Source organism: Bubalus kerabau, chromosome 8, assembly GCF_029407905.1.
Source record: "Bubalus kerabau isolate K-KA32 ecotype Philippines breed swamp buffalo chromosome 8, PCC_UOA_SB_1v2, whole genome shotgun sequence".
NCBI lineage: Eukaryota > Metazoa > Chordata > Mammalia > Artiodactyla > Bovidae > Bubalus > Bubalus kerabau.
The window spans coordinates 66,985,658-67,012,501 of record NC_073631.1 but is presented as its reverse complement, the minus strand read 5'-3'; the positions used below and the strand labels follow the sequence as shown (position 1 = coordinate 67,012,501).

The 26,844-nt window shown below is 43.4% G+C and overlaps 2 protein-coding genes across 4 annotated transcripts; one reads left to right on the top strand and one right to left on the bottom strand.

The window, feature by feature from the left end:
* The first annotated feature begins 1,713 nt into the window (after window positions 1-1,713).
* LOC129659232 (uncharacterized) lies at window positions 1,714-10,200 on the top strand. Its single transcript, XM_055590440.1, has 5 exons — window positions 1,714-1,864; window positions 2,388-2,535; window positions 5,587-7,257; window positions 9,175-9,270; window positions 10,037-10,200. Exons 2-4 carry the CDS (start codon window positions 2,394-2,396, stop codon window positions 9,225-9,227), a joined length of 1,866 nt encoding a protein of 621 aa, XP_055446415.1. The 5' UTR covers window positions 1,714-1,864; window positions 2,388-2,393; the 3' UTR covers window positions 9,228-9,270; window positions 10,037-10,200.
* A 3,153-nt stretch (window positions 10,201-13,353) lies between these two features.
* On the bottom strand, window positions 13,354-25,972 carry RP9 (RP9 pre-mRNA splicing factor). 3 transcript variants are annotated; one of them, XM_055590436.1, is made up of 7 exons: window positions 25,706-25,961; window positions 21,713-21,743; window positions 20,448-20,577; window positions 17,922-17,937; window positions 16,111-16,189; window positions 15,339-15,400; window positions 13,574-14,428 (listed from the first exon to the last, which is right to left on the bottom strand). In XM_055590436.1, the coding sequence occupies exons 1-7, from the start codon at window positions 25,855-25,857 to the stop codon at window positions 14,230-14,232; spliced, it is 669 nt and encodes a 222-aa protein (XP_055446411.1). In that variant the 5' UTR covers window positions 25,858-25,961; the 3' UTR covers window positions 13,574-14,229. The 3 variants fall into 3 exon arrangements, with proteins under 3 accessions (XP_055446413.1, XP_055446411.1, XP_055446412.1); XM_055590437.1 differs by lacking the exon at window positions 16,111-16,189 and having other exon boundaries at window positions 13,607-14,428; window positions 17,846-17,937; window positions 25,706-25,943; XM_055590438.1 differs by lacking the exons at window positions 16,111-16,189; window positions 17,922-17,937; window positions 21,713-21,743 and having other exon boundaries at window positions 13,354-14,428; window positions 25,706-25,972.
* Between the last annotated feature and the right edge of the window lie 872 nt (window positions 25,973-26,844).

Below are 26,844 nucleotides of genomic sequence, written 5' to 3'. Positions count from 1 at the left end.
GAAAAGGAAACAGCATTAACGACTAACATTTCTTGGAAACTTAATAAACAGTGCCAGGTTCAAGAGTTTTATTGAACTCGATCTCCAGCTCCCGCCCATCTCCCCAGCCCCCCAGGATCAGGTGTGGGACTGAAAATTCCCACCCTTCAAGCACAAGTTTGGTTTTTCTGGTGATTAGCTTCCTTCCTTGAGTTATCCAGGGAACTCACCTTAGTCACCTTATTAGCACAAATTCTGCAGAGGTGGAGAGAGGCTTGTTATGAATAACAGATGACATCATTTGAGCATGTCCTAATAACAGCCAATTCTTCTGCTGAGATATAAATATCCAGTTGAGAGATTGGACATAGAGATTTGGGTGTGAGCAGTATGCTGGTTATACTGGAAGTCCTGAGAATGTGTGAAAATGCAGAGAGAAAGAGTGAAATAAGATGAAGAAAATCTAACCTTGAGAATATGAACATTAAAGAGAGAAATTTGAGAGACAGTAAAAGAGTTTAAGAAAGGCCAGTAGAGATGCAACCAGTTAGGCTGGTACCTGGGAGATGAGATTTAGTGATATGAACTGAAAAGTTTCCATGCCATTGAGCAGCAAGTGGTTCATTAGTGTCCTTGGTGAGGGTGGATGAGTGGGCATAATGGTAACAAAATCTGGATTTGCAGTGAGTGAAGGAATAGGAGGTGGAGAAGGCTGAGTGTTTATGATCCTCTATAGGGAAATAGCTGTGAAGGGAGGAAAGGAGAATGATGATTGGGGACAATACAGAGCAATGGGAAGTGGGAGAATAATGTTTCTTTCATGACCCTGAACCCTGAATAAGAGAAACTGTTACCTGCCCAATTAATATCTATTCTCCACTCTTAGTCACAGGAACCCAGTTTCTTCCAGGTGGCAATATGTCCAGCTCAAAGACAAGAGCTCACACACATCCTTTCAGTTAGGGGCAACCAAGGAGATAGAACCTGAAGCTGCACGTGTTTTCTATTATAACTTTTTATAACTCTGCAATTTCTGGAAAAACCCAATTTCTACGTAGTAACACAGTCATTCCAAACTGTCGATGCGCCTTAGAAGTACTATTCCTGCCGCCTTCACTACTATCCTATGCCTTTCCTTTCTCTCATGTACAAAGAATACTGTAGGTGCCAGCTTCCCCTTCTCACTGCCCACCCATCACCCCAGAAACGACTGCCCACACCTCCCTGGCCCATCACTTACAGTGATCACTGGGGTCCTCATACCCGGAGCCCCTTCGCCCGAGATGTTGGTCTCAGCAGCATGAAACACTCTTGCTCACCCCACCTGTGGGAATCTTTCCCCTCTCAGGTCTGTCCTCCGTGCAAGTTGGCCTCCTTCGTCTCTGCTTCTTTTCGGTAGGCTCCTCTTCCTTAAGTGTCAGCGGCTTTGGGCCCAAGGAAGGAAGGAGACCAGGAGCTCAGAGAGGCGGCTGTGACCCGTCCTAACTCAACACACTCAGAGCGGGGACAGTCGGGGAGACCGAGGGGGAGAGGAGGGCTCTATCCTCTAAAAAAACCAAGGCTAGGATGCCCACACACACAAGAATGTGAAGAAGGGAGGACTGGGGTTCATGCGGGAGTGGGTGGAGATGGCTACTTTCCTCCATCAAGTCTCAGCACCGGCTTCTTCCAGAGCCTTCTGTCTGGGCAGTCTGGCCCGGGAGCTCCGACAGGGCGCAAGCGCAGGGGGCGGGGCCTGCTGAAGAGCTGCACGTGCTGCCCAGTCAAGCATAAAAAGGAGCCAGTGCAGCCGGCACTGTAGGGACCCTTGACGGCGAGGTCGGCCCTGTGTGGGTTGTGTGCGCCGCTACAGAAATTCCAAGTCGCAGATGTCGAGCTAGAGCAGGTCAGTGTCCCTAATGGGAACGTGGGTTGTGCAGGGCGTGAGGGCACAGGGTTTGGGGGTCGTGGGGGACAGACTGGCCTACGGGAAGCGGGGTGTTAGGAGACGGAGCCCGGGGCCTGGAGTCCGGGGCTGGGCAGGTATTCAGTCTGGGACATGGGCTAGGGAGCATGGTGGAGAGGCTGCAGACAAGGGTGGTGCATCTAGGCCTAAGCCCCCTTTTCCAGGGCACCCAGCAGCTGCACTGGTGCCTCCAAGGCCTCATCTCCCCAAGGTGCTGCTGCCTGCGGAGCCGGACTCACTCAGTATGAGGTGGGCCTGGGCCTCTGGGCGCTGCTCCGCTGGTCCTAATGCATGCAGGGCAGTACCCCATGTCTGCATCCCAGGCAAGTGGGAAGACAAGGTAAGGGACCTGCCACCCAGGATCCCAGTCATGATGGGGGACAAGGATGGTTTTCTACCTTTACAGCACTTTACAGGATGAAGCACAGCTGTCCTTTCTTAACTATAAACACCTGTTTTTCAGTGGACCATGAACTCTTCAGGAAACAACGAAAATTTTGAGGGCAGTAACTCCAGACCTTTCTTCTATGTGCACCCCATGGCCCAGCAGCCTCACCTGGGTCCCTGGTACCAGAATCCTGTCTGTAATCCACTCTCCATTTCTGGGGCAGGTGAGGAATCTGAATACCCAAGGAGGTTCAGTGGGATTAGGGACCCTCCCTGCAAATCAAAGCCTGAAGGTTTTCTAATTCCTTTGTCCATGATTTCCTTTTCCTCACCCTGTGCTCACACTAGACAGATTGGGCAGTGTTTGTGGTTCAGGTTAATAGAAAATATTCAAATTCTAGCTATATATTAGTTGTGTGCTGTGTGCTGTGTTTAGTCACTCAGTCATGTCCAATTCTTTGTGACTCCATGGACTGTAGCCCACCAGGCTCCTCTGTCCATGGGAATTCTCCAAGCAAGAATACTGAAATGGATTGCCATGCCCTTCTCCAGGGGATCTTCCCAACCCAGGGTTCAAACCTAGGTCTCCTGCATTGCAGGTGGATTCTTTACCATCTGAGCCACCAGGAAAGCCCAAATACTAGAAATGGATTCTTGATTCATTTGACCAAGTTGTTGCTGTCCTTGTTTCCCAAATGAGGGAACTGAGGCTCCCAGTCAGTGACTGGCCCAGGCTCGCAACGTAATCCAACCAAAGTCTCATGTTGTGAGACCAGTCTTGTTGGACGAGGTTCCTTAGAGCTTCTAGTCCTTGTAATTTTTCTACAGAGTCTAAAGATTCTAAATGCTATAATGGGGACATCAGAAAAGTATGTTGGAGGAAGGTGACAAGCAAGATTTGAAAATATTTGGAAGGTAGACATCTTGGACCTAATAGATGGAGGTCCATTCAGATTGTCAGTTTCTACTTGAGTTTTGGGAAATTGTCTCAAGGAATTTGTCCTTTTTTATCTATGTAATATATATTGTGGAAATAGGATTCATATTAATCATTTATATTTTTATGCCTGTGGGGTCTGTAGTAATGTACCCTCTTTCATTTCTGATATTAGGAATTTATCTTTTTGTTTTCTACATTCATTCAGTTATGGTCTAAGCAGACATTTTATAATTAGTATACCTTTTAATTTGTAAGTGTGTTTTATGGCACAACGTGGTCTATCTTTGTGAATGTTCTATATGAGTGTGAGAAAAATATTCTGTTGGTTGAGGGGGTCTGTAGAGTAGTTATGTACATTTGGTTGGTGTTGTGGAGTTCATTTGTTCTTATTGATTTTTTAATATTGAATGCATCTATCCATGTCTGCTGTAGGCATGTTAAAGTTTCCGACAATGGATTCATCTATTTTTCCTTGCAGTTCTATGACTTTTGCTTCATGTAGCTTCACCTGCTGTTAAGGGCATACACATTAGGGATTGTTATGTCTCAATGAAGAAGTGACTTTTTCTTGTGATGCCCCACTTTATGCCCCTGATTATTTTACTTTCTCAGAAATCTGTCTGAAATAGAGCTTCTCCCGCTTTCTTATGATTATTAGCATTAGCTAATTAGCATGGTATGTCTTTCTCCTTCCGTTCGCATTTAATCCCTGTTTTTGTATTTAAACTGAGTTTTTTTTTTTTTTTTTTGTAGACAGTAGTTTTTACTTTTTATTATGCCTTGTAATTTTTTTTTTTGTCAACCATTTTGTACTGGATAAAAGGAACTGATCTGAATAGGCCCTTAGTAATGGAGTATTACCTTGTAGAGGTAGAGAAGGGATCACAGTTCTGTTTGTGAAAGGAGTATGATTAGGTCTTAGTCTTAGTGTGATTTTGCCTTTGGACAACAAAGTATACATGCTTCCCCCTCCCCCTCCCATTGGGTTGGGAAGGGTGGCTAGAGTGGACTGGAGACAAGTATTTCCATTCCTGCCCATCAGTTAAGCTCTGTTTAGTGTCTTCTGAGGATGAACCTTGTTAAGAACAGTGCTTCTGGTATGTGTGATTCCTTTTCCTCTTTCCCTGCGGGAAGCTCAGGAGATTTTTCTCTTAAATTTACTGTGAGAAACTGGTTGAGCTACTGCATGGAAAACTAAAAAAGTGTGTGGGATGGTTCCCTTACGGATGAGTTTTCTCTGAGGATTTGAACTCAGATGTCTCCATCCTAATCTTGCAGTCTGTCAATAGCAGTTCAGGTTTTCCTACCCCACTGTGAGTTCCCATCGAGTTTTGATCTCCTGGGTCTGTGCTCCTGTAAGTTGTGATTGTATTCACATGGCTTTCCAGTGTTGGTGTAGCACTTTTCCCAGTAACCAAACATTGCTGTGAATGACCTGAGGATTCTTGATTCTTGTTCACCTTTTTCACTTGGGTAGGATTGAGTGGCTCCCAAGCCTATAGAATATCCATAATCATGTAGTCTATCATCTTTTAAATATTAATTGGACATGCAGTGCTGTAGAATTAAAATAGCTGATTTATGTTCTTATAAATAGGCTGATTTTGAGTTAATGTTTCCCTTCTCCATTTTGTCTTTTTTATAATAAGCTGAATTAGAGGTTTCTTTTTGCCACTGGCCAGCATCTCTCCATCTCCCCATCATTCAGCAACCACATAGCAACCACTGTATTTAATACCATTTTTTTTCTAGATTTTACATAAAAGTGATGGTATAGTATTTGCCTTTCTCTGTCCAACTGATTTCTCTTGGCAAAATGCCTCAAGTTCCAGCAGTTGCTGAAAATGTTTTAAAATGATTAGGGGAAGGAGGGTGTTTCAGAAAAGGAAGAGAGAAGTTTTCAAAGCTGTCTTGGTGAAGGAATGCACCTATGGCTAGAGCCTCTGTATCTTGAAGGACTCAATGAGATGATACAGTGAGAAACTAGATAATGAAGTGTTTTATGCCATCCTAGGGAAAGTGGTCACTATCCCTCATATCTGATAAGCCATGATGAGCCATTCAAATACTGTAACTGGAGTGAGGATCACAGATTATTCTGGAAGCAAAGCGGATTACAGACTTGTGAGAAGCGTGGGAGATGGGTTAAGAAAGTTGTTAGGAGTTACTCCTGTAAAAACTGGGGGAGGACTTTATGTCCTTTGCTTTGGTAGCAGAAGACTAGGTGGGAGGCCCGTGGTGGGTGTGAGCAGCTGGGGCTGTGCAGTGTGTAATGGCTGACTGTTGTGCCTGGCGGCAGGAGACAGGATGGCTAACTATCCCCTTCTCTTTCTAGCTTTCACAAGTGGAAGTCTGTATTTTCCAGTGGTGCTCAGCGAGTATCCTGCCTTCCTCGTCCCTCAGTCCCCATTGCCCACTACTGTTAACCGAAGATCCATAGTCCCTATGTTTTATAACATGGCACAGTTCCGACAGTATGGTGGCTATTGGGAAAAAATGAAAACAAAGGACACGCAAACAGAAGCTGAACCTCAACAGGCTGAAAACTTGAATGAAAAACAAGACATGCACTCAGAAGGCAACAGCCCTGAGGTAGGAAAGGTGACCAGTATTCCTGCGAGTACATCAAATGAAATGATGCCATTGTACGATGTGGTTTATGCTAAAGATATGCCACAGAAGGAGGTGCTGCAAAATGGGATTTCACAAAGTTTCTGTGAGAGTAGAGGAATTCTTTATAACTCTTATGAGGATAGAGACCGCATGAACTTGGATGAAGAAAAGAAGAGATATTCAGCTCTTTCCCAAAACCCACCACCTCCGAATGGCAGAGATGAGATCCAGAATACCTGGAACTCAAAATTGTACCAGTCTGCTGGAGATACGAGCAAGCTTCATCAGGAACAGGCACTCTCCGCCAGCATGGAAGCAGTTAAAGACCTGACCCTACATTCAGAATCATCTCAGAAGCCTTTTACTGCAGGAGAAGGTATGCCAGAGAACAGTAGCGGGAGCCATGGCTCCCCTGAGACTGTGGGTGAAGAGGAAGAGAGCAACAGCTACCCTGAGATGCCTGTCCCATCCTCTCCCTGCTTGGCTCAGGTCAGCAAAGAAGATGAGGGCATCCAGTGCGACTTGACTTGGTGGACTGAGGTACAGCCTGGGAATTCCCCTGAGTCTTCACCAGGAAGTGGTAGGAAGGGAGCAGATCAGATGTCAGTGGGGAGCCAGAACCAGGATGAAGTTGATGAAGTGGAGAACCATGGCTGCGAGGGGCAAGTTCCCTCCCCTACCTGGTTGGCCCAGGTCAACAAAGTGGATGAGGGCATCCAATGCAACATGGGTTGCTCTGAAGCTCAGGTAGAGAAATCCCCCCAGCAAATGCCCCCCAGGGGTGAAGAGACAGCATCAGACAGCAAAACCAAGGGATCTTGGAAACAACCAATTATCAATAGGAAATTAAGTGCAGATAAAGAGGAAATGATCATGAATGATGAGACTGGGGAGGTGTATAATGAGAACTTGAAAAGGTGTGCAAAGATTAAAAAGACCATGAAAGGCAGGAAGCTGAAAGAGCTGAGCAGTTTCTCAAATGTTAAGACAGCCTATCTGTTGAAGAAAAGTGCCGTCTTGACAATTGTGCTTCCTGAGGATTCAGAAGACTCTGAGTTGGAAGAGGAGGGTGACATGGATGAGGTAGGATGCCTCCTTGAAGAAGTGAGTCCACAGAGTCCTGTGACATCTTCCAAAGGAAGGTCTTATCATGAGGCTGGAAGGATAATCAGGATGCCACCCGAGAGCTCTCTCCCTCCCCAACTTATGGTGTGGCCCACCAGAAATAAGTGCAAGTTATTACAAGCTTATGGTGAATGTGAGTGTGTCCCTGCGGTTTATTGGAAACGACAGGATGGCTGTGAAAGCACTGGTGTCAGGCTCTGCAGCAGACCCGCCATGGCCAACAAGGAGGGACTGCAGTCTAGGAGAGCCTCTCACAGACCACTGGAATGTAAGTGACTAATGTAAGTGACTCATACACTGTTCGGTTGTTTGTGCTGGTTCCCTACTGGGTCCAGGATACAAAGGCAGCCATAAATCAGTATTTCTCTGTTTTGAAAATATGTTTTCGCTTCAGGTATAGGTGCCCATATTCATGTTGAAAGAGAATCCCAAGTTAGAGTTCCTGTACTCTAGGAAATTTCAGTGTAATGTGAAACAAAGTGCTCTGGTAGAAGATGATAGAGAGCTGGGTGGTGGTGGGCTGAGACAGGACATGGTCTAGACGGATGGCTGAGAACAGGCAGTCCACGTGGACGCAGAGGATTTCACACCGATTGAGGTTCTGTGGTTTGGAGACAAAAGAGGACACAGTTTGGAGTGGAAATGGAGACAGCAGGGTGGCAGTCAAACAGGCAGCCGGGGCTGGATTCTGCTTGAGACCTTCTTGCCAGAATGGAGAATTGTGAGGAATTGGGAAAGAGGCTGGGAATGTGGTAAAGTATGAATGTTTCTCTTCACTTACAAATTTTTATCCTGTAGCCAATAAGTGGCTAATTCAGATTGAGTAGAGAAATGAGACAAATCTTTGTCTTCAACCAGTAGTATTTTATAGTAAGAATTAGAGTGGAGAGCACCTATATGGATGAAAGCCTTGTATACAATCAGTTTTACTCAATAAAAAGTATTGTAATTAAAAAAATCAAAGTGGTGAGGGTCCTAACTCACATGGGAGTAAATAGAGATGGGTGAGAGGACTAACAGTTGAATTTTAAAAGGTTGGAGTTTGAACTTGAGTACATAGTGGGGAAAATGGTAATCCATGGAAAAGTTATCTTGGGAGGAGAAGTTGTTTTGCTTTGCTGTGTGTGTTGTGGGTGGAGGAAGGAGTGTAAAAAGGTGAGATTGAGGGACTGGACTAGCAGCCCATCCACACCTGGTTGAAGCTTGAGTTTGAACCATCCTAGGACTGGCAGGGGCACAGCTGACAGGAGTAGGGACAGGGGGAGCACCCTAAGGACCACTTTGGGAGATGATTATATCTGGCTTGCAAAGAATGATGCAAAGCAGGTGAGTGAAGAATGGGATGCATAAGGGCCCCAGGGAAGTTTAAATAAATCCCAGGCTTAATCCCAAACCTTTAGATTGAAGAAATATTTAAGCCTACCACTTCCACTTAAAAATCGGGTATATTGTTAGGTTTTAAATTCTGGGCTATTGTCTTGACTTGATTCATGCTCAGTAATCTGGAGGAAATTTTTTGAAAACAGGGTTCCTTTACAATATGTGCAGGGTTTTCTGGCTTTGATGTTAGTCCTTGCTTATAAAGTGGCAGGAAATGACCTGGGCCAGTGTGCTTAGGGACCCCTCATGCGCATCTGACAGCATCTTGTGAACTCCAGAATGTGAGCTCTTGTTCATGATGTGTAACACTGAAATTAATAGTTATATTAAAACACCAACTATGGTACCATTGGTCTTCCCAGTCTTATTTGCCTTTGTATTCCTATGTCATGTCATTGCTCATCAGAATGTGTATGAATCTTTTTTCTGTCTTGGGAAATAGCATTGGTTATAAATTTACTCCTCACTGTGACCCAATACTATAGTTTAGTAGTTTTCAGCACTTTCTCCTTTGGCCATATCTGAAAGAAGGTCTCACTGAGTCCTCCTGTGAAAAAGTTAATGGGAACCTCAGTTTACCCCAGGTTACACAGTCAAGATTTTTATTTTCCTAATGAAGGCTCTCTTCTGGACTGTCTGTTTTTGCCAAGTGATCATTTCTACCACCACGAATAACAGAACGGCATAGAATTTTATCTTGAAAAATAGGTCACTTTCTTGAAAGATGTGTTTTTGAATTGTTTTTTTTTCTTTTGGTTTTGAAACCTCTTGGATTATTTAAAGTATGAATCACTTCTTCCCTCAGGTAACTGTGAGAGAGCTAAAACCAAGGTCCCTTACAAAGTACCAGAGATTTGAGGCAGATGCCATAGAATTTAGGAAATACCCAGCAGCTCTAGAGGTTGGTATTTATCCTGTGTCTAGTTTGTCACAATTATGATTTGCTTTTTGGAATTTATTTGGGTTTTCCTACTTGATGCTTGGGTCTATCCTTTTGGAGGATAGACCCAAGCATCAACATAGCAGTGTTCTAACTGGGTAACAGACATACCTTGTAACAGACATCCCTAGCTTACAAGAAGTTTGGAGCCAAAGTTTTTCAATTGTGTGGAATGTTATGATTATTTAATTTGTAATTTATTTTTATACAGTTTTAAAGATTTCTTTCCATTTACAGTTATTACAAAATATTGGCATCCTCATGTTGTACAATACATCCTTGAGCCCTGTGAAATGTTGTTTTTATCCTAGTTTTCATGTTTAATTCCTGCTGCTGTTACCAGTAACATATTGTGGATTATATGGAATTCTGTAAGTTTCCTGGTGGCTTCACCATTAGTGTTCTAATTTAGAGCTAGGTAAATGGAAGCTTAGCATCTCCCTTCAGGGGCCAGCAGCTTGACAGGCTTCTCTTTACAATGAGTCTTGGCACTGGGTAAGCCTTCCTCACCTAAACCCCTAGTCTTGGTCCAGTGGATTGATGACCTTTTAAAGGTCATTTCTGCCCTGCAGAGGTAATAAAGGGAAGAATGTAACTAAGCTTAGGCAAAATGTTAACACCCTTGGCTTCCCCCTAAAAATGGAAACTAAAGATATTGGTAATGATTCTGTATATCACATCAGTTACCTGACTTAAAGAACTGTATTATTCCATTGTTACTCCTTAGGAAACAAATTGCTGAGTTCCAGCTACAAGAAAAAGTGAAATATTGCATTATCATGATGGATTAGAACATGAGATCTCTTTCTTGAACTACTAAAGTTATACCAGCAAACAAGAAAATATGACATTGTAAAGTTGTGAATTAAAAGTTGTAAAATAGCAAATACACTGGATTTCAAAAGTGTGATTCTTAAGCATTTTCTTCTCTCAAAATGGCCACATCACTCATGACAACACTAGTAGAACTGGGTCACCCATGAAGAGTTTTGTCTTGTCCTCACCAGGGACCTTGGGATAAAGAGAAAAGGATGGTGGCGTTGAGGACAGAATAAAAAGACTTAAGCATTCCATAAAGAGGCTCTATCCTGGGAATAGAGAGGATGCTGACTCATTGTCTATGTAATGCAGGCCAGGCATATAGAGAAGGAGAGTGGGGAGAACGCAATGGCACCCCACTCCAGTACTCTTGCCTGGAAAATCCCATGGACGGAGGAGCCTGGAGGGCTGCAGTCCATGGGGTCGCTGAGGGTCGGACACGACTGAGCGACTTCACTTTCACTTTTCACTTTCATGCATTGGAGAAGGAAATGGCAACCCACTCCAGTGTTCTTGCCTGGAGAATCCCAGGGACGGGGGAGCCTGGTGGGCTGCTGTCTCTGGGGTCACACAGAGTCGGACACGACTGAAGAGACTTAGTAGCAGGCATATAGGGTCCAATAGGACACTGATAGATGTGTGGAGGGTAGGTGGTCATGCATGCTTTACTTGCATCTAGTGTCTCCTGTAACAAAGGAAGCTTCAGGCATGTAAGACTCAGACCCTAGGGGCTAGATGACCAAGAAGTGGATTCAATCTCCCAATAAATGGTGTAGGTTAAATATGACTAGGTACTCAAAAGGTTTGTGTGGCTGAAGACTGCCTGCATTTTTTTGGAGGAAGGTGGCATGGCAGAATTCATGGCGTTCCAGGTGTGGGAGGCAGTGGGAGCACCACCAGGAATGTTTGTGGTCATTGTAGGGATACATGGATGGACTGGCCAATGTTCTGTGAGCTAAGCTGTTTGAACATATCTTTGCTGTGCTTATAATTTCAATAATCTCAGATATGCAGATGACACCACCCTTATGGCAGAAAGTGAAGAACCAAAGAGCCTCTTGATGAAAGTGAAAGAGGAGAGTGAAAATGTTAGCTTAAAGCTCAACATTCAGAAAACTAAGATCATGGCATCCGGTCCCATCATTTCATGGCAAATAGATGGGGAAACAGTGGAAACAGTGGCTGACTTTATTTTGGGGGGCTCCAAAATCACTGCAGATGGTGAATGCAGCCATGAAATTAAAAGACACTTACTCCTTGGAAGGAAAGTTATGACCAACCTAGACAGCATATTAAAAAGCAGACACATTACTTTTTCAACAAAGGTCCATCTAGTCAAGGCTATGGTTTTTCCAGTAGTCATGTATGGATGTGAGAGTTGGACTGTAAAGAAAGCTGAGTGCAGAAGAATTGATGCTTTTGAACTGTGGTGTTGGAGAAGACTCTTGAGAGTCCCTTGGACTGCAAGGAGATCCAACCTGTCCATTCTAAAGGAGATCAGTCTTGGGTGTTCATTGGAAGGAGTGATGTTGTAGCTGAAACTCAAATACTTTGGCCACCTGATGCGAAGAGCTGACTCATTTGAAAAAAGACCCTGATGCTGGGAAAGATTGAGGGCAGGAGGAGAAGGGGATGACAGAGGATGAGATGGTTGGATGGCATCACCGACTCAGTGGACATGAGTTTTGGTAAACTCTAGGAGTTGGTGATGGACAGGGAGGCCTGGCGTGCTGCGGTTCATGGGGTCACAAAGAGTCAGACACGACTGAGTGACTGAAGTGAACGGAACTCCCTTATACTAACCCAGAACTGCTAGCTGGTGTAATGAGCATGTAAAAAGTGATAGCAGTGAGGGCAATGAGACAAGTAAAGGATCGTGTTTGCAAAGCTGGTCTTTTATTAGAAGGTCTGTGATGGCCTGATTAACTTATGCTTCACACCTGCTTAAGTAACATCAGGAAGCGTTCTGGCCTGTATCCCCAACCCATGGTTGCATAAGGTGATCCTCATGTGTCATCAATGCACTTTCACAACAAGACAAATACATTAGCTATCACTCTCCTGGCCATACTCTACATTTCTGAATGGTATTGACTATTGCTGTACTCAATATTCTTATTAGGTAGTATTCTCGCCTGGAGAATCCCCATGGACAGAGGGGCCTACCTGGCTACAGCCCATGGAGTTGCAGAGTCGGACACAGCTGAGTGGCTGAGCATAGCACAATTGTATGGAGACTGGCATTTAGTGTACACTATTTAATGGATAACTTAGTTTTAACTTAAGATAACCCATTTTGGCCTGTGGTCCCTGTCTCCACTAGCATTCCAAGCCCATCAGAACACAACTGAACTACAGAGGTAGTTGGAGATAGGAATCCAGAGGTAGGAATGCACTGGTGGGAGAAATGAAGGATTGGGTAGGAAGGGTACAGTAAGCTCAGTTTGCAGATCCTGACTCCAGCAGTGTCTTACAGTTTAACTCATTTCTGACACTGTCTGCCTGGAAATGCATGATTTCACATGGCAAGAGCTCAGTTGTGTAGGACTATGCCACACGCCTCCTCCACTTCAGGTTCTAGTCAAAAGTCAGGTTTTTGCCTGTGCTTCTGCTTTCTACTCGCTGCTTTGGATTCAATTAATTTGCTACCTTTCTGATTTATTATAAAAGGCTGTAATTCAGGAGCGGCCTGATGGAAGAGATGCACAGGGCAAAATAGATGGGATGGGAAGCAGCACAGAGCCTCCATACCTTCTGCTTGCGTGGCATTCTCCCAGCACCTCTGTGTTCACCAACCCAGCTCTGAGTCCCTCCCTGGGTTTCTATGGAGGCTCCATCATGTAGGCATGATTGATTAAATCACTGGCCATTGGTGACTGATTCAATCTCCAGTCCCTCTAGTCTTTCCCCACAGGAGGGTGTGGGACTGCAAGTTCCAGTTCTGTTCAGTTTGGTTTTCCTGGCAACCAGCCTCTCCCCACATCCTTAGGTGCCTTCCAAAAGTCATCTCATGAACATAAACCCAGATGTTGTGGAGTTAGTTATGAATAAACAAGACACTCATTTCACTTTTCTGGCTCTGTCATGAATGGAGGACAAGAGACCAAACACAACAAAAGATGTTCCCATTGCTCTTATCACACATGATATTCCAAGGGTTTGCGGAGCTGTGTCCAGAAACTGGACAATGACCAAATATATCTGAGAAATATATTCTGGTCATGTGAGTGATCAAATATATATTATAAATCACGATATTGAAGAATGACGAACAGGAAACAACTGAATTGCAATAGAGGAATGGTTACATGATTATAGTACCTTCAAGGAATTGTGTGGCCATTTAGACCTTGTGGTATGTTCTGTATGAAGACACTGTACCTATGATGCTGCAGTGCAGGATATATTTGCTATTAAAATCAACATTATACTGTTAAAACATGGAGATGAACGTGTATAGTATTTATACTTAAAAATAAAGCCCTATGCTTGCTTGTGATGTAGGCAGTATTCCTGGAAGATGTCACAAGAAACTGGTAAAACTGGTAGCCATTGGGAAAGGGAACTGGGAAGCTGGGGGAGGAAGGAAATAGAAGTTTCATAATTAAACCTTAGGTACCTTTTAAATTTGGAGCATGTGTATGCATTAAGAAAAAAGTAAATGCATTTGAAAAATAAATAGTGAGTTTTTATTATCCTCAGCAGCAGAGGGAAATCAGGCCTGAGCTCTACACAAGTAGCTCCACCCTGGAGGTGGAACCTACGGCAGCACCGGGAGCAGCTCCTCAGAGACTCCCTTCATCTGGCCGCCCTGCCCGAGGCATTTCTAAGGAGTTGGGACCCACAGGGATCAGCAGGGAGGAGCACAAGGGGAAAAGCTCTCCAGCCTGAAGTCAGGCGTGTCCAGAGCTAGCACCTGGCAACACACAACTCGCATCCTCCCTGGAAGGCAGGTGAGAACCCGCGCCTGGGATCCCACACCCCCGCCCTCCGGGTGTCTCCGGAGGTTCCTCTCCGACCCCGCCTTCCTCCACGGTCCTCTCATCTTTGGCCACAGTGTCTGGTTTGTGAGAAGAGAATGTTGAACAAGCCAGGTTCTCGTCATTCTGAGTCTGAACTCTCATTTGACTTGGAAGACTTATGCTTTCGTTTTTTCTTCTTTTTCTTGTCCTTCTTCTTCTTCTTATGCTTTTCTTTCTTCTTCTTTTTCTTGTGTTTCTCTTTATCTTCTGAAGAACTGGAGCTGCTCCCATCATCATCTGACGTTGAATCCTCCAGTAACTGTTTTAACTGTTGTATCCTAAACACATAAGATTGATCAAAGAACCATATTCAACTTAACTTGAAAAAATTTTTTTAGATAAAAATATAAGAACAGTAATGAGGGTGAAAAAATCACAAATTAATCACCTCATTAAAGACAGTATTTATTTTTATATCTTTCCCCCATTCTTGTCTACATTCATGCCTGTTTTACTTGACTATAACCAGTGTACAAGCCATTTTGTATTCTTTCCATTGTCCTAAGTATTCTGGCATGTTTCCATAGTCCTTACTTTCATAATTTCTAACAGATGCATACTTTCCTAAATCATTCTCCCACTGCTCAAGTCCATGCTAGGTAATCTACCTCCTCAACAATTATAATTCAGCACAAGGAATTATATTCAGTATTCTGTAATAACCTGTAAAGGAAGAGAATCTGAAGAATATATGTGTGTGTATATATTTATATATTGATATATTTCTGAATTGCTGTGCTGTACTAACATGATACCGCAAATCAACTATACTTCACTAAAAAAAAATTCAAACGATTATGATTCAATACCACCAATTTGAAAACAAAACAATATTAAAAACAACAACAACAAAAAAGTTCCTCTTGTTTTTTCACCCTGTCTAGGAATTAAAAAAAAAGCTCAGATCTTTAAAGACACTAGAGAAGATAAATGGTAGTTGCCAATACCAACTTTCAGTGACACGAGCAAGTCAAGGCTGGGTCAAGCACAATGCTTTAAGTTAACCCAAGGAGAACAGGCTGGCCTGATCATTCCCTACACATTGGCTTTTTTCAGTGACTATCCCAGTCTTCCAAATATTTCACAGTTTACTAAACTACTCCTCTAATACTGGTTTTTAAATTTATAAAGTTTCTAGCTTTAATTTCGTAGTTTAAGAGGATATTGTTATCATCAGGACAATCTCACCTTATATCCTTTTCATGTCTTTTATTCTCACGAATGATGTCATACATGGGATCTTCATGTGCCTTGAAGGTTAGAGAAGGTTAAGGTTAGGTTTGGCTTCATAGACTGTTAAAATTAAATCCCTCTTACATGGAAACAGTTTTTTCCTCCTGTTTGGTGGTAATTTTATATTCACCATGTTCTAATCCTTCTTAAGGGTTGCCATCATTTAAAACTCCTACTGCTACTGCTAAGTCACTTCAGTCATGTCCGACTCTGTGCAACCCCATAGACGGCAGCCCACCAGGCTCCCCCGTCCCTGGGATTCTCCAGGCAAGAACACTGGAGTGGGTTGCCATTTCCTTCTCCAATGCATGAAAGTGAAAAGTGAAAGTGAAGTCGCTCAGTCGTGTCCGACTCTTAGCGACCGACCCCATGGACTGCAGCCTACTAGGCTCCTCCATCCATGGGATTTTCCAGGCAAGAGTACTGGAGTGGAGTGCCATTGCCTTCTCCTAGAGGCTATAAAAAAGATTTCCCAGTTATACAAATACAGGATATAATTTACATAGCCTTCGTAAGGAGATAAACCATGGCAAAATCATTATTAAGTACTACTCAAGGTTAGAAATGTTGAGATTAATTCTATTTGTTCTATATGGAAAGATGATGAAGTGATACTATTAAGCAAACAAGTGAGTTGGAAATGATACATGATTCATTTATAGGTTCACAAAAACATACTGTATATGACCAAAGAGAAATCTAGAAGTATACTCATCAAACTACTTACTACAAATTCCCTCTGAGGAGAGAGGCAAGATTGGACTTGAAAAATCAATTGTGAAAAACCTTTCTGTAATGTTTCCATTCTGTTAAAATAAGATGCATTTATTCTTATATTTGTATAATTTAAAACTACTTAAATTACTTAAAATATGAATATACATAAAATTTCATGGCATGTGAACTATCTTTAAAAATATTATAAAATTTTTTACATATCAAAGAAAACATAAAGTTAAAAATATCTGATATCTTACCACCTAGGGATATCCACTGTTAATATTTTAGTGTGCTTCTTCTAGTCATTATTCATATTTCCAAAAAATAGAATCATGTTATGTATATCAATACAACTCTATTCTTTTTCCCTTATGTTTTCATGAATATCCTCCTATGACATTACATATTCTTTTAAAACATAATTCTTTTTTAAAAAAAAATGTTCATTTATTTGGCTGCGTTGGATCTTAGTTGGGCACTTGGGAGTCGTCGTTGCAGCGTGTGGGCTTCTCTCTGCTCATGCACAGGCCCCAGAGTGTGTGGTCTCTGTAGTTGTGCTATGGGCTTGAGTGCTGTGTAGCGGGTGGGATCTTGGTTCCCCGACCAGGGATTGAACCCATATCCCCTGCGTTGTAAGGCGGATTCTTAATCACTGTAGTTAACACCAGATACTGTGGCTTAATCACTGGATTACCAGGGAAGTTCTTCAAATGTAATTCTTAAAAGCTGTATGATTTATATGTTGCAGTGAATTATGTTGCATATTGGACACCACAGTTGTTTCCTATTTTTCTTCGATTTCTATTTTTTAATCATATAAATAATTCTGAACGTTATTCTTATTTGTGTATACTGATGTTCTGTTTTATCCTTAGATCAACTGAGATTTTGAAATTTTAAAAATATGAATATATTTAAGTTTTTGAGATTTATCATCAAATTATCTGTTAAAGGTACTGTAAAAGCAGACATTCTGGGTAAGAGTGATTTATTCAGAATATTTTCTGTAAATTAGTAAAATGAAAACCCAATATTTTAAATATCTTAAAATCCTTGTAGAATGTTTATATACCCCAGTTTGACATGCTGATAATCCCAAGTATATCCAGCAACAGCATAGTTAAATTGACTGAAATAGTTATTGAATGGTGAATTAACACCTGGGAGGTGACTTTGTTAAGAAAAGTGACAAGGGACTTCCATGGTGGCCCAGTGGTTAAGACTCTTGAGTTTTCAATGCAGGGGAGACGGGTTTGATCCCTTGTTGGGAAACTCAGATTCTATACGTCACATGGCTCAGCCAAAAAAAAAAAAAAGTGAAATGACAGACTGACTTTATTGTCATCCAAAGAGAGTATATCATTTATACATACTTCCAGTTTATGATACAAAAATATGTAGTCTTTAGACAAAGGCTGAGAAACTAGAATCCTATTTTATTTATGAAATATGATTTTTTACATAAGTACAAAGAGACTCACTGAATTGATAAAAATGCCTCTTTGGAAAAGGCAGTATTCCCAAGGCAGAGCAAATATCATTTTAACAAGCATCTTTTTGATGTTAATAACTAATCTGTCACACAGATTTGATTTAATAGAGATGCAGTTAACACCAGATTTTTGGCTTAACGGCTTTGGGAATGTATTTTGTGTGAAACTCCAGTTCACTGGTGACTGCCTCATTCACTGACATTCATCATATCCAGTAAATGTAAATTGACACTCTGGGGTTTTACTTACTACTCTGAACTGTTCTAACTTTTGGTTGCCTTTGATAAAGAAAGGGCATTCTTTGTCGCCCGTTCGGTGACCATACCGTTTACAGCGCCAACCTAAAATAAAGACAAAGGGATATATTTCTTTAAGATAATATATCTTTACTTAATCAAGATAAAGCATCAGTAGATCATATTAAAGATATTCTTCATATAGATTCCAATTTTAAAATCAAATATAATCAATGAAAAGAGAGAAACTAACTACTTCCTCAAGTATCCTTTAATTGCAGAGTTTTAGAAGTGAACCAAGTACTTACTAAATAATTCCATGCAAAAAACAAAGTGTGATTTTTTAAAAACTGGGCTTTAAGTTGAACTGTGTCATCCCCTTTGCTTTCCCACTGTACTGAAAGTTCTAACCACTAGTACCTCAGAATGACCTTACTGGGAGACAGAATTTTTACAGACGCCTGGAATACATCCTTTCCACACCAGCCCTCAGAAGGACACCTTGACTTTGGATCATTAGCCTCCAGAACTGTGAGACTAGAAACTTCTTGTTTAAGTCATGCAGTCTGTGGGACTTTGTTAAACAGGCATTCAGCAACTCCAACTAAGGAGGTCAGGAAGCAGGAACAGGAATTATAGGTAGAATGAGCCAATTCTGCTCCATGCTGGTAGCTAATGAAAATATGTAGTGACAGGGAAATATTTTCTTCTTCACATTTCAATTTGAGAGTTGGTAGTAGGAAACCACTGGGAAATAAATGAAGTTTAGGGATTCTCTGACCTGCCCCTTCTGCATCACCACACTATTTTGAGTTAGTTCCACCGGGGGAAGAAGAAATGTATTCAATACAAATGCTGCTGCTAAGTCTCTTCAGTCGTGCCCAACTCTGTGCGACCCCGTAGACGGCAGCCAACCAGGCTCCTCCATCCCTGGGATTCTTCAGACAAGAACACTGGAGTGGGTTGCCATTTCCTTCTCCAATGCATGAAAGTGAAAAGTCAAAGTGAAGTAGCTCAGTTGTGTCCAACTCTTCGCGACCCCATGGACTGCAGCCCACCAGGCTCTCCGTCCATGGGATTTTCCAGGCAAGAGTACTGGAGTGGGGTGCCATCGCCTTCTCCAAATACAAATGGAGACCCCTTCAAACAAATGTCTGTCTGTATGACAAAAGGAGAATGCCATAAATTGATGTGCGGTATCAAGAAGGATCCATATGATCTGTGAGGCGATGCTTGTTAATCAAAGTGTGGTCAGTGGACCAGCAAGACTGGCATCACCTGGGAGCTTGTCAGAAATAGTATCAGGCCCACCCCAAGTTTGAGAAGCTCTGCTTTAGGTAACACTAGGATCATGGAAATCAATGACAATAGGGTTATGTGTGCATGTATTTTTCCATCTGGGATGGATGTAAGTTTTGTGAAGTCTGAAGCTTACATAAATTAAGGAGAAGAAGGGCTCTTTTGCGGGGGCGGGGAATCTTGACTTGATAAATTTTACAGAAAGACAGGACTACTGTTGGGACTCCAAAGGGCTTTCGAAGGTGCAAAGAAGGGGTCCTAAAGCTTAAGCTTCATTAACTTCATGTAAAACTGGTTCTGGTCCAGACTAAACACTTTTAATTGCATGTCAATGAAAAGAACAATAAAATGGAAAGTGAAGCACAACTAACTACCCCATCAAAGAGAGGAGTGATTTTTTAAACTTAATTTTTAAAAAAGGAAATATACTCAGTTTAATACGTGATTCAACTCTGAAAATAATAAACACAATGGATTTATTTAAATTTATGATATAACTATTACTGGGGAAATGAGATAGGTAGGGCATGTGTAAGAGATGGGATGGAGGAAGAAAAAAGGAGCTGAGTTCTGATCTCCTACAGTTAGAAATGAGCAGATAATAAGGAAATCAGAAAAATCAAGGGTCAGGAATGTAATCCTGTTATCTAGATACATGGGGATAAACTTAAAAATAACCTTTTTAAAAGAGGTTGAGGTGAGGGGAATGCAGGAAAGGGAGAAGAACTACTATTTTAATTGTGTGCATGAAGGATCTTTGTACAAACAAATATCTTTAAAGGCAGCAGTACCCCTTCTTCAAATGCCATCTTATGCTGGTGCAGTGGATTGTGTGCACACAGCTCCACCTGGTCCAGACCCACCCTGTGTGGCCCACAGCTCCTCTCAGGTCACCTGGAGAAACCTTAACACCATTAATGAGGACATGCTAAGGTGAGACCCCAGGAGACCCCAGGGGACCCAAGGTCACCCAAGGTGACCCCCAATGCATCCTTCGTCCCCCATGGCATTGCTACATGGAATATCCTTTCTGTTACAGGAACATTACTGAAGCATAGACTCTGCAAGCAGCTACAGTCCTGTGGAAGATCACCGCCCTTGCAGCCAGAAGCCCTGGAGTCAAGGCACTGCTCTGCCGCTTACCCCAGACACCGACTAACACATACAAGGGGGCTTCCTCATCTATTGCCTAGAGATCATGCCCTGACTTCAACAGCATGGTGTGAGAATGAATTAAAAGGCGTGAACTCGTTTGTAAACAGTGGTCTATAACTTGCGTGAATTGAGGGTGTTACTTGAAACCTTTCCATGCTCACACTGCATGACTTTGACTTCTTTCCCGAGTGGCATCCAAAGTCCTTTGGTTGGTGCGTGGGCCAGAAATTCCCTGGCATGTTCATTGCCTGGGACATCTGGTATACAGTCTTCTGGCTTAGTCTCATCTTCCTGAAAAAGGAAAGAGTGTGTAAGCTCTATGGCAAAAAAAGCACCAGAGCCCTCTCCCACCTGCTTGAGAACACAGCACTGCCTGGCTTGCTCATGGGCTAGAGATCCCTATGTTATCATGTTATCCTCTGATTATAATTGAGAAAGAAAATATAAGTAACTACTCCAGAAGAGCTAGCCTACCACAAAAACAAAGTTTTTGTGTTCTTAGAGAAAAAAGCTGTTCCTAGAGAAAAGTCACTAGTGTTTACACAGGGATGATCTGTGAGCTCCAAGTTCTAATTCTAGATCACAAAAATTAGATTCTAAGATCACAAAAAATTTTCTGCTAACTTAGAAGCTTTGTGGAATGAGGCAGAAGATAGAATTAAACAAGTAAGATTTCTTGGAATAATAAAAATAATGTGTCAGAGTAAAATAGATTATTAGACCTTGAAGACCACGGTCACGTTCTATAATCTCATACATACTGTATTTGTGAGATGCATTTTCACCACCAAATAACTGCACTGTATAATTAAGGTGCTGTTTTTTTACCTTATGATTTTTTCAAGTTTCCAGGAATATTAAATTTATAATGGAAGAATGTTTCCTAAAAAAATTTCTTTTTAAGTTAAAAGCTACCAAACAGGAAAGGTTACTTTGGCCTTAAGTCCTCTAAGTCTCACTCCCAGAGAAACATGCTGACACTGTGGCCGGGGTGCTGGAGGAGGGACTCTGCACCAGGCCGGGCTGGACTGGACGGAGTCACATGTCCTCAGACTCCACTGTTCTCTGAACTGATGACATTCAAGAAAGCAGCAATGGAGCGTCAGAGAAGGAACATGGGGCAGCAGAGCTTTGAGAAGATGCAGTTGCAAGGGAGACAGAAAGAAGCGGAGCGAGTGCTGAGGGCACCCAGGGGGCCTGCAGTAGTGTCTTAGGGACAGACACGAGGCAGATTAAACTTCTGCAAAGGCACGGACTATGACAAAGCCCAAAGTGCACGAACTGACTGCCATCTGCAGAGAAGAGACAGGACTACCATAAAGGAGCGTCAAACCTTAAGCAGCTGTTTTTCGTAACAAGTGACTGAGTCTGAGCTCTGGTCAAATCTGTCTCAGAGAAAAACCAAAAATACAAACTTTACACTGACCTTGATAAACCCAGGAGGAGGTTTTTCATAACTAGAAGGAAAAAAAAAACACTGGTCATCAACCATTGTTCATAGGAACATAACACATTTCAATCGCCAAAAAGCAACTACAGGCCAAAATAAAAAAGGTTATTTTTAGTAAAAACTAAAACTACACTATAACTTTTAAAAACAGTTAATAAAATAGGTCCAGCAGTCAGAGATGTTATGTTAATATGAATAAACTGATGCTGTATCACATCCTGCTGGGATGCAGCACTTAAATTGACCAAATAATAACTAACTTGGTGTCTAAGGACAATGATTTTATATTTAGAGGAAGGGAAATCAAGAGACTGCAGGGAAAATGTGAGGGAAGAAGAGACTTGAGCTAATTATGGTTCCAATCTGTCACTGCACGTGTGGGTGATTTACCTACCGTAACGTCCAACTTCCATAACACTGTGAGGCTCATGGGGTTGGCAGTGTGAGTGCTCTAAGAAGGATGGGGACTGCACAACGGGGAGGGAGCTAAGCCAGAGGGAAGGGTCTGCTATAGTGGAAGGAGGTGGGGGTGATCCACCCCAGAGGCTCCCCTTCCTGCCCCTCGCCCCAGCTCTGGATTCAAGATCCTCTCCACTGGCCCGTGGTGTTTGCAGAGCACACTGCCACTTGCTCCTCAGCTCTCTGACTGCCCTTTATGCCCCTACTGACCCCTCTGGACTCAAGGATGTAGGGCAATCGGTGGCACTCAACTACTGCTAGAGAAGCAGATGACTGTGTGCAAATGTACTTTCTCTTTCACCAATATAGCTCTCAGACCCTCAGGTTCTGAGGATGCAAATCATGCCTATGCTCCCACCTCATTTCCACTTTTCATTATTTTGCTGGAACTTGGGGAAAAGGCTTCTGGTGCCAAATCTACAAAAGCAGCACCCACCGCTCCTGTCCATTAAAAAAAAACACAACAAACTAATTTTAAAAATTGAAATGGAATTAACATGTAACACTGTATTACTTTCAGGTGTAATTATGTTCAGTTTCAAGCACTGACACATTCTAGACTATGCAATGCAGAGCGTGGGTGTCTGGCTTTTAAAGGTGACTGCCTAATGGATATAACCCCCTTCTTAAAAAAGAATGTAGTTGGAAAAAGAGGCAGGATAACTGAATAGCTCAGGTCTTTCAATGCCTCTCTAGTGGAATTTTACTGAGAGAGGGCATCGAGGTGCTATGACTGGTTTAAAATGCTATCTTGACTCCAACAACTTGGAAATCGGGGAGTTCCAAAGTTGCTGTACACAGAAGATGAATTTAGAGTTGATTAATTTTCTGAATTTTATACACTGAAAATGTCATCAGGAAAACATTAATAAATTCTAAAATGGCTAATCACTTATTTAATAGTCAAATAGATACAGATTATCCTAAAACTAGACCAAATAGTTTAAGTTAAAACAAGAAAGCAGTAGTGTAGAGGACAGAGTGTTTGGTATGGTTCTATTTGTGTGTATGGGAAAAGGGAGATTATACATATACATAAGATATCACCTGAGGGAGGGAGCTTTTTTTTCACTTACATTTATTTACATGCAAATACACTGCCTCAAACAATGTTTTTTTAATTACAAAAGAAAAATGAAATTAACGTTATCTTCCTCACACCTATGTTGCTGTAAGTCCAGGCTAATAAATTTCTGAGAGAGAAACCAAAGGACTTAGGGGCCAAAAAAGGCCACTAATAGCCTGTTAGCTCATTTCTGTTGTAGAGTTACATAGGAAGCATTTTTGTTTTAAACGTTTCAATGTCATTTGTTTGTTTCAGGAATCATATCCTCACTCCTACTCTAACCAACTTGCTATTTCCTCCTACCAAAGAAAAGAACAGGAGGATGAAACGAAAATTTTAGGTGATACTGAAAGTTCAGTTTAGAAACTTACTCCCTGCAAAAGTAAACACTCAACAATCACCACGCCCACAGTGCTCCGTACCAGACGGAAGAACTGAGGCTATCAGGGTACTCCTAAAGAAATCTAGAAAAGCCATAAAAGTTGAAACTGCTCTTACAAAACCTCCATGTAACTCTGGACAGAGGTCCTCCATAGCTTGGGACCCCCAAAATGGAGTGGCCCAGTTCAAATCTAAACCTAAGTCAGCCTGCCCTAATGGGAAATGCCTTGCGTCAAGGAAACCTAGTATATACCAATCAATCCTTCAGCCCAGGGCTACCTAGCTTAGTTTAGCTTACCCTAGATAAGAGGACGTGCAAGCTTTGTAAAGAAATCCCCGACTCCCTAGCCAATCGTGCCCTATTTTCAAGTTGCCTCTTGAAACGCCCTGTAAAACATGCTCCTGTCCAAAATAACTGGGAAGAGTGTTCCACTGCAGATGAAACACTGCTCTTCCTCAATCTGTGGATTGTTTTTCCCTTGAACAAAGGACGTCAAACTGCAAAGTGTGGCAGTTTTGTCTTTTGACATTCTTTAGGACTGTCCTGATAAAAGAGATGTTTTAGTTTTTGAAGTAGAAAACCCTAAAGACATAGCATTAATGTTACTAATGAATGGCTGCTGACGGACTGTATCACCTGCCCAATTTATACACATTTCTATTCCTCCATTATGGGCTTCCCTGGTGGCTCAGATGGTAAAGAATCTGCCTGTAATGCAGGAGACCTGGGTTCGAACCCTGGGTTGAGAAAATCCCCTGGAGAAGGGAAAAGGTACCCACCCCAGTGTTCTGGCCTGGAGAATTCCATGAACAGTCCATGGGGTCGCAAACAGTTGGACACGACAGAGCGAATTTCACTCTCTCTCCATTATTCTTACTAAAAGAGGCCAGACCTGCGACATGCCACAGCTTTCCACTGGAAAATATTTCTGCAATTTGCTTTGGAGATACCATATCTAAAAAGCTTTGTACCATACCTAAAAGGCTAATTCTCTTTATACCCAGGTGTTCAAATGAAGTGACATTCAGCTTAAGAGCCACAGGAGGCCAGGCTCCAAGAAAGCATGCATTTTGTGTCAAAGCTCCCAAAGGTTAGTAATGAAGGATTAACCCTTTGGGGGCCTTTTCTTACATCATTGTCTCAGCAATCATGAGAAGGTAGGCAGTGAGAAGTGCCTGAAACAAATAAGTCAAATAACTTATTGAACATCAAACTTAGAATCTAAGTTTGACCTCTAAAGCTGATTATAGAAGGAAAAAACAGAAGGGAATCGAAAGGGTCATTAATCCAACTTTCCACCTTATATTTAAATCTCCTTTACAACCCACCCTTCTCTCAGTGGTCATCTGGACTCTCCTCCAACCCTCGGGAGCTTGGGAAGCACACTGCCTCCCAAGTCAGGCCACGCTGACTCAGGTCCTAATTCTTTTTGAGCTGGAACTGGCCTCCTAGTAGCTTTCATCCTTATCCCTGGTGAAAAATCCTAAGGACCAGAGAGAACAAGTCTAGGCTCTCTTCTACCTGACAGCTCCTCCCGAGTAGTTAGGAGCCAGGCCCTCACCCCACTTTACTTCTCTTCGTCACCGCACGAACATTACGGGACTGGGCTTTCTCTTTCCTTATTAATAGCAAGAGATGAAAAGGATGGGGATTTTAACCAGTTCACAGTGCGCCCCCTGACCTGAGAGCGGGAAGGACCAGGGCGCTCAGTCGCTCTTCCAGGTTTAGTCTCCGAATACTGACCGAGCACCGCCGCCGCCGCACGAGGACTAAAACCGCCGCTTCCAGCGGAGGAAGCGCCCGCCGCCACTGCTCGCGTCCCGGACGAGGCTCGGGGGAGGAGCCTTCCTCCCTCCCGCCAGCCGCTGGGAGTCTAGGGTCCCGCCGCCCGGGATCAAAACCGGCTCTAGGCTCGCCGGGGTCCGAGGGGCTCACCGGCCCACCCCCAGGTGTCCAAGGATCCCGTCTAAAGCGCCGACCCCGAGCGGACCCTGCCGCGCGACCCGGGCCCCGATCCATTCCTAGCATTAGTCGGAGATGGAGACGGGCATGACGGACTCACAAGGACTCCAGGTGCTTGAGCTGCTGCAGCTGCTGCGCATCCTGCCGCCGCCGCTTCAGCTCCCGGCGCCGCTGGAGCTCCTGCTCCGGGGGCTCCCGGGGCCGCCGCGCGACCCCGGCGCCCGCATCGTCGCGCCCGGGCCGGGACGACATCGCAGCCCCGCGCGGCGCGGCTGAGGCTGCCCGGCCGCGCGGCGAAGACGGTACTTCCTCTGCGCCGCGCTCTCCTGGCCCAGCAGCGCCCCCTCCCGCTGCGGCTCCGCGTCCCGCCGGGCCTGGCCGGGTGCCCTCTTCGCGGCCGGCTGCACCCTGCAGCGCGGAATGGCCGGCGCGGTCTTGAGTCGTTGATCGGAGCCCTGTCTTCAGGTTGGCTGGTGCCGGAGGCCAGAGCTCGCCCCCTGGCGGCGGCCAGGAGTCGTGGCACTAAGGACGCCGTGTGGAGTTGGGCCAGTTTTGGAGTGGGTGGGTCCCTCTTGGAGTCGGGCAACTTCCTCGCCATCTCCAACCCGGGAGGCCAGGAAACCTGTGCATGTCCATTTTGTATCTCCCCGTGGCTAGGCACACAGGAGCTGCTCGTTACCCATTAGTAGAATGCACTCAGTTTTTGAAGAAAGCGAGGCTTCCATGGAAATTTTTCAGTTTTCCAAAACTTGTGAGCCATGCGATGTTTCAGTTCAGTTCAGTTGCTCACTCGTGTCCGGCTCTTTGCGACCCCATGGACTGCAGCACACGCCAGGCTTCTTTGTCCTTCACCAACTCCCAGAGCTTGCTCAAATTCATGTCCATCCAGTCGGTGATGCCATCCAATCATCTCATTCTCTGTCATCCCCTTCTCCTCCTGCCCTCAATATTTCCCAGCATCAGGGTCTTTTCCAATGAGTCAGTTCTTCGCATCAGATGGCCCAAGTATTGGAGTTTCAGCTTCAGCATCAGTCCTTCCAATGAATATTAAGGACTGATTTCCATTAGGATAGACTGGTTGGATCTCTTTGCAGTCTAAGGGACTCTCAAGAGTCTTCTCCAACACCACAGTTCAAAAGTATCAATTATTCCGCACTCAGCCTTCTTCATGGTCCAACTCTCACATCCATACATGACTATGGGAAAAACCATAGCTTTGACTAGATGGACCTTTGTTGG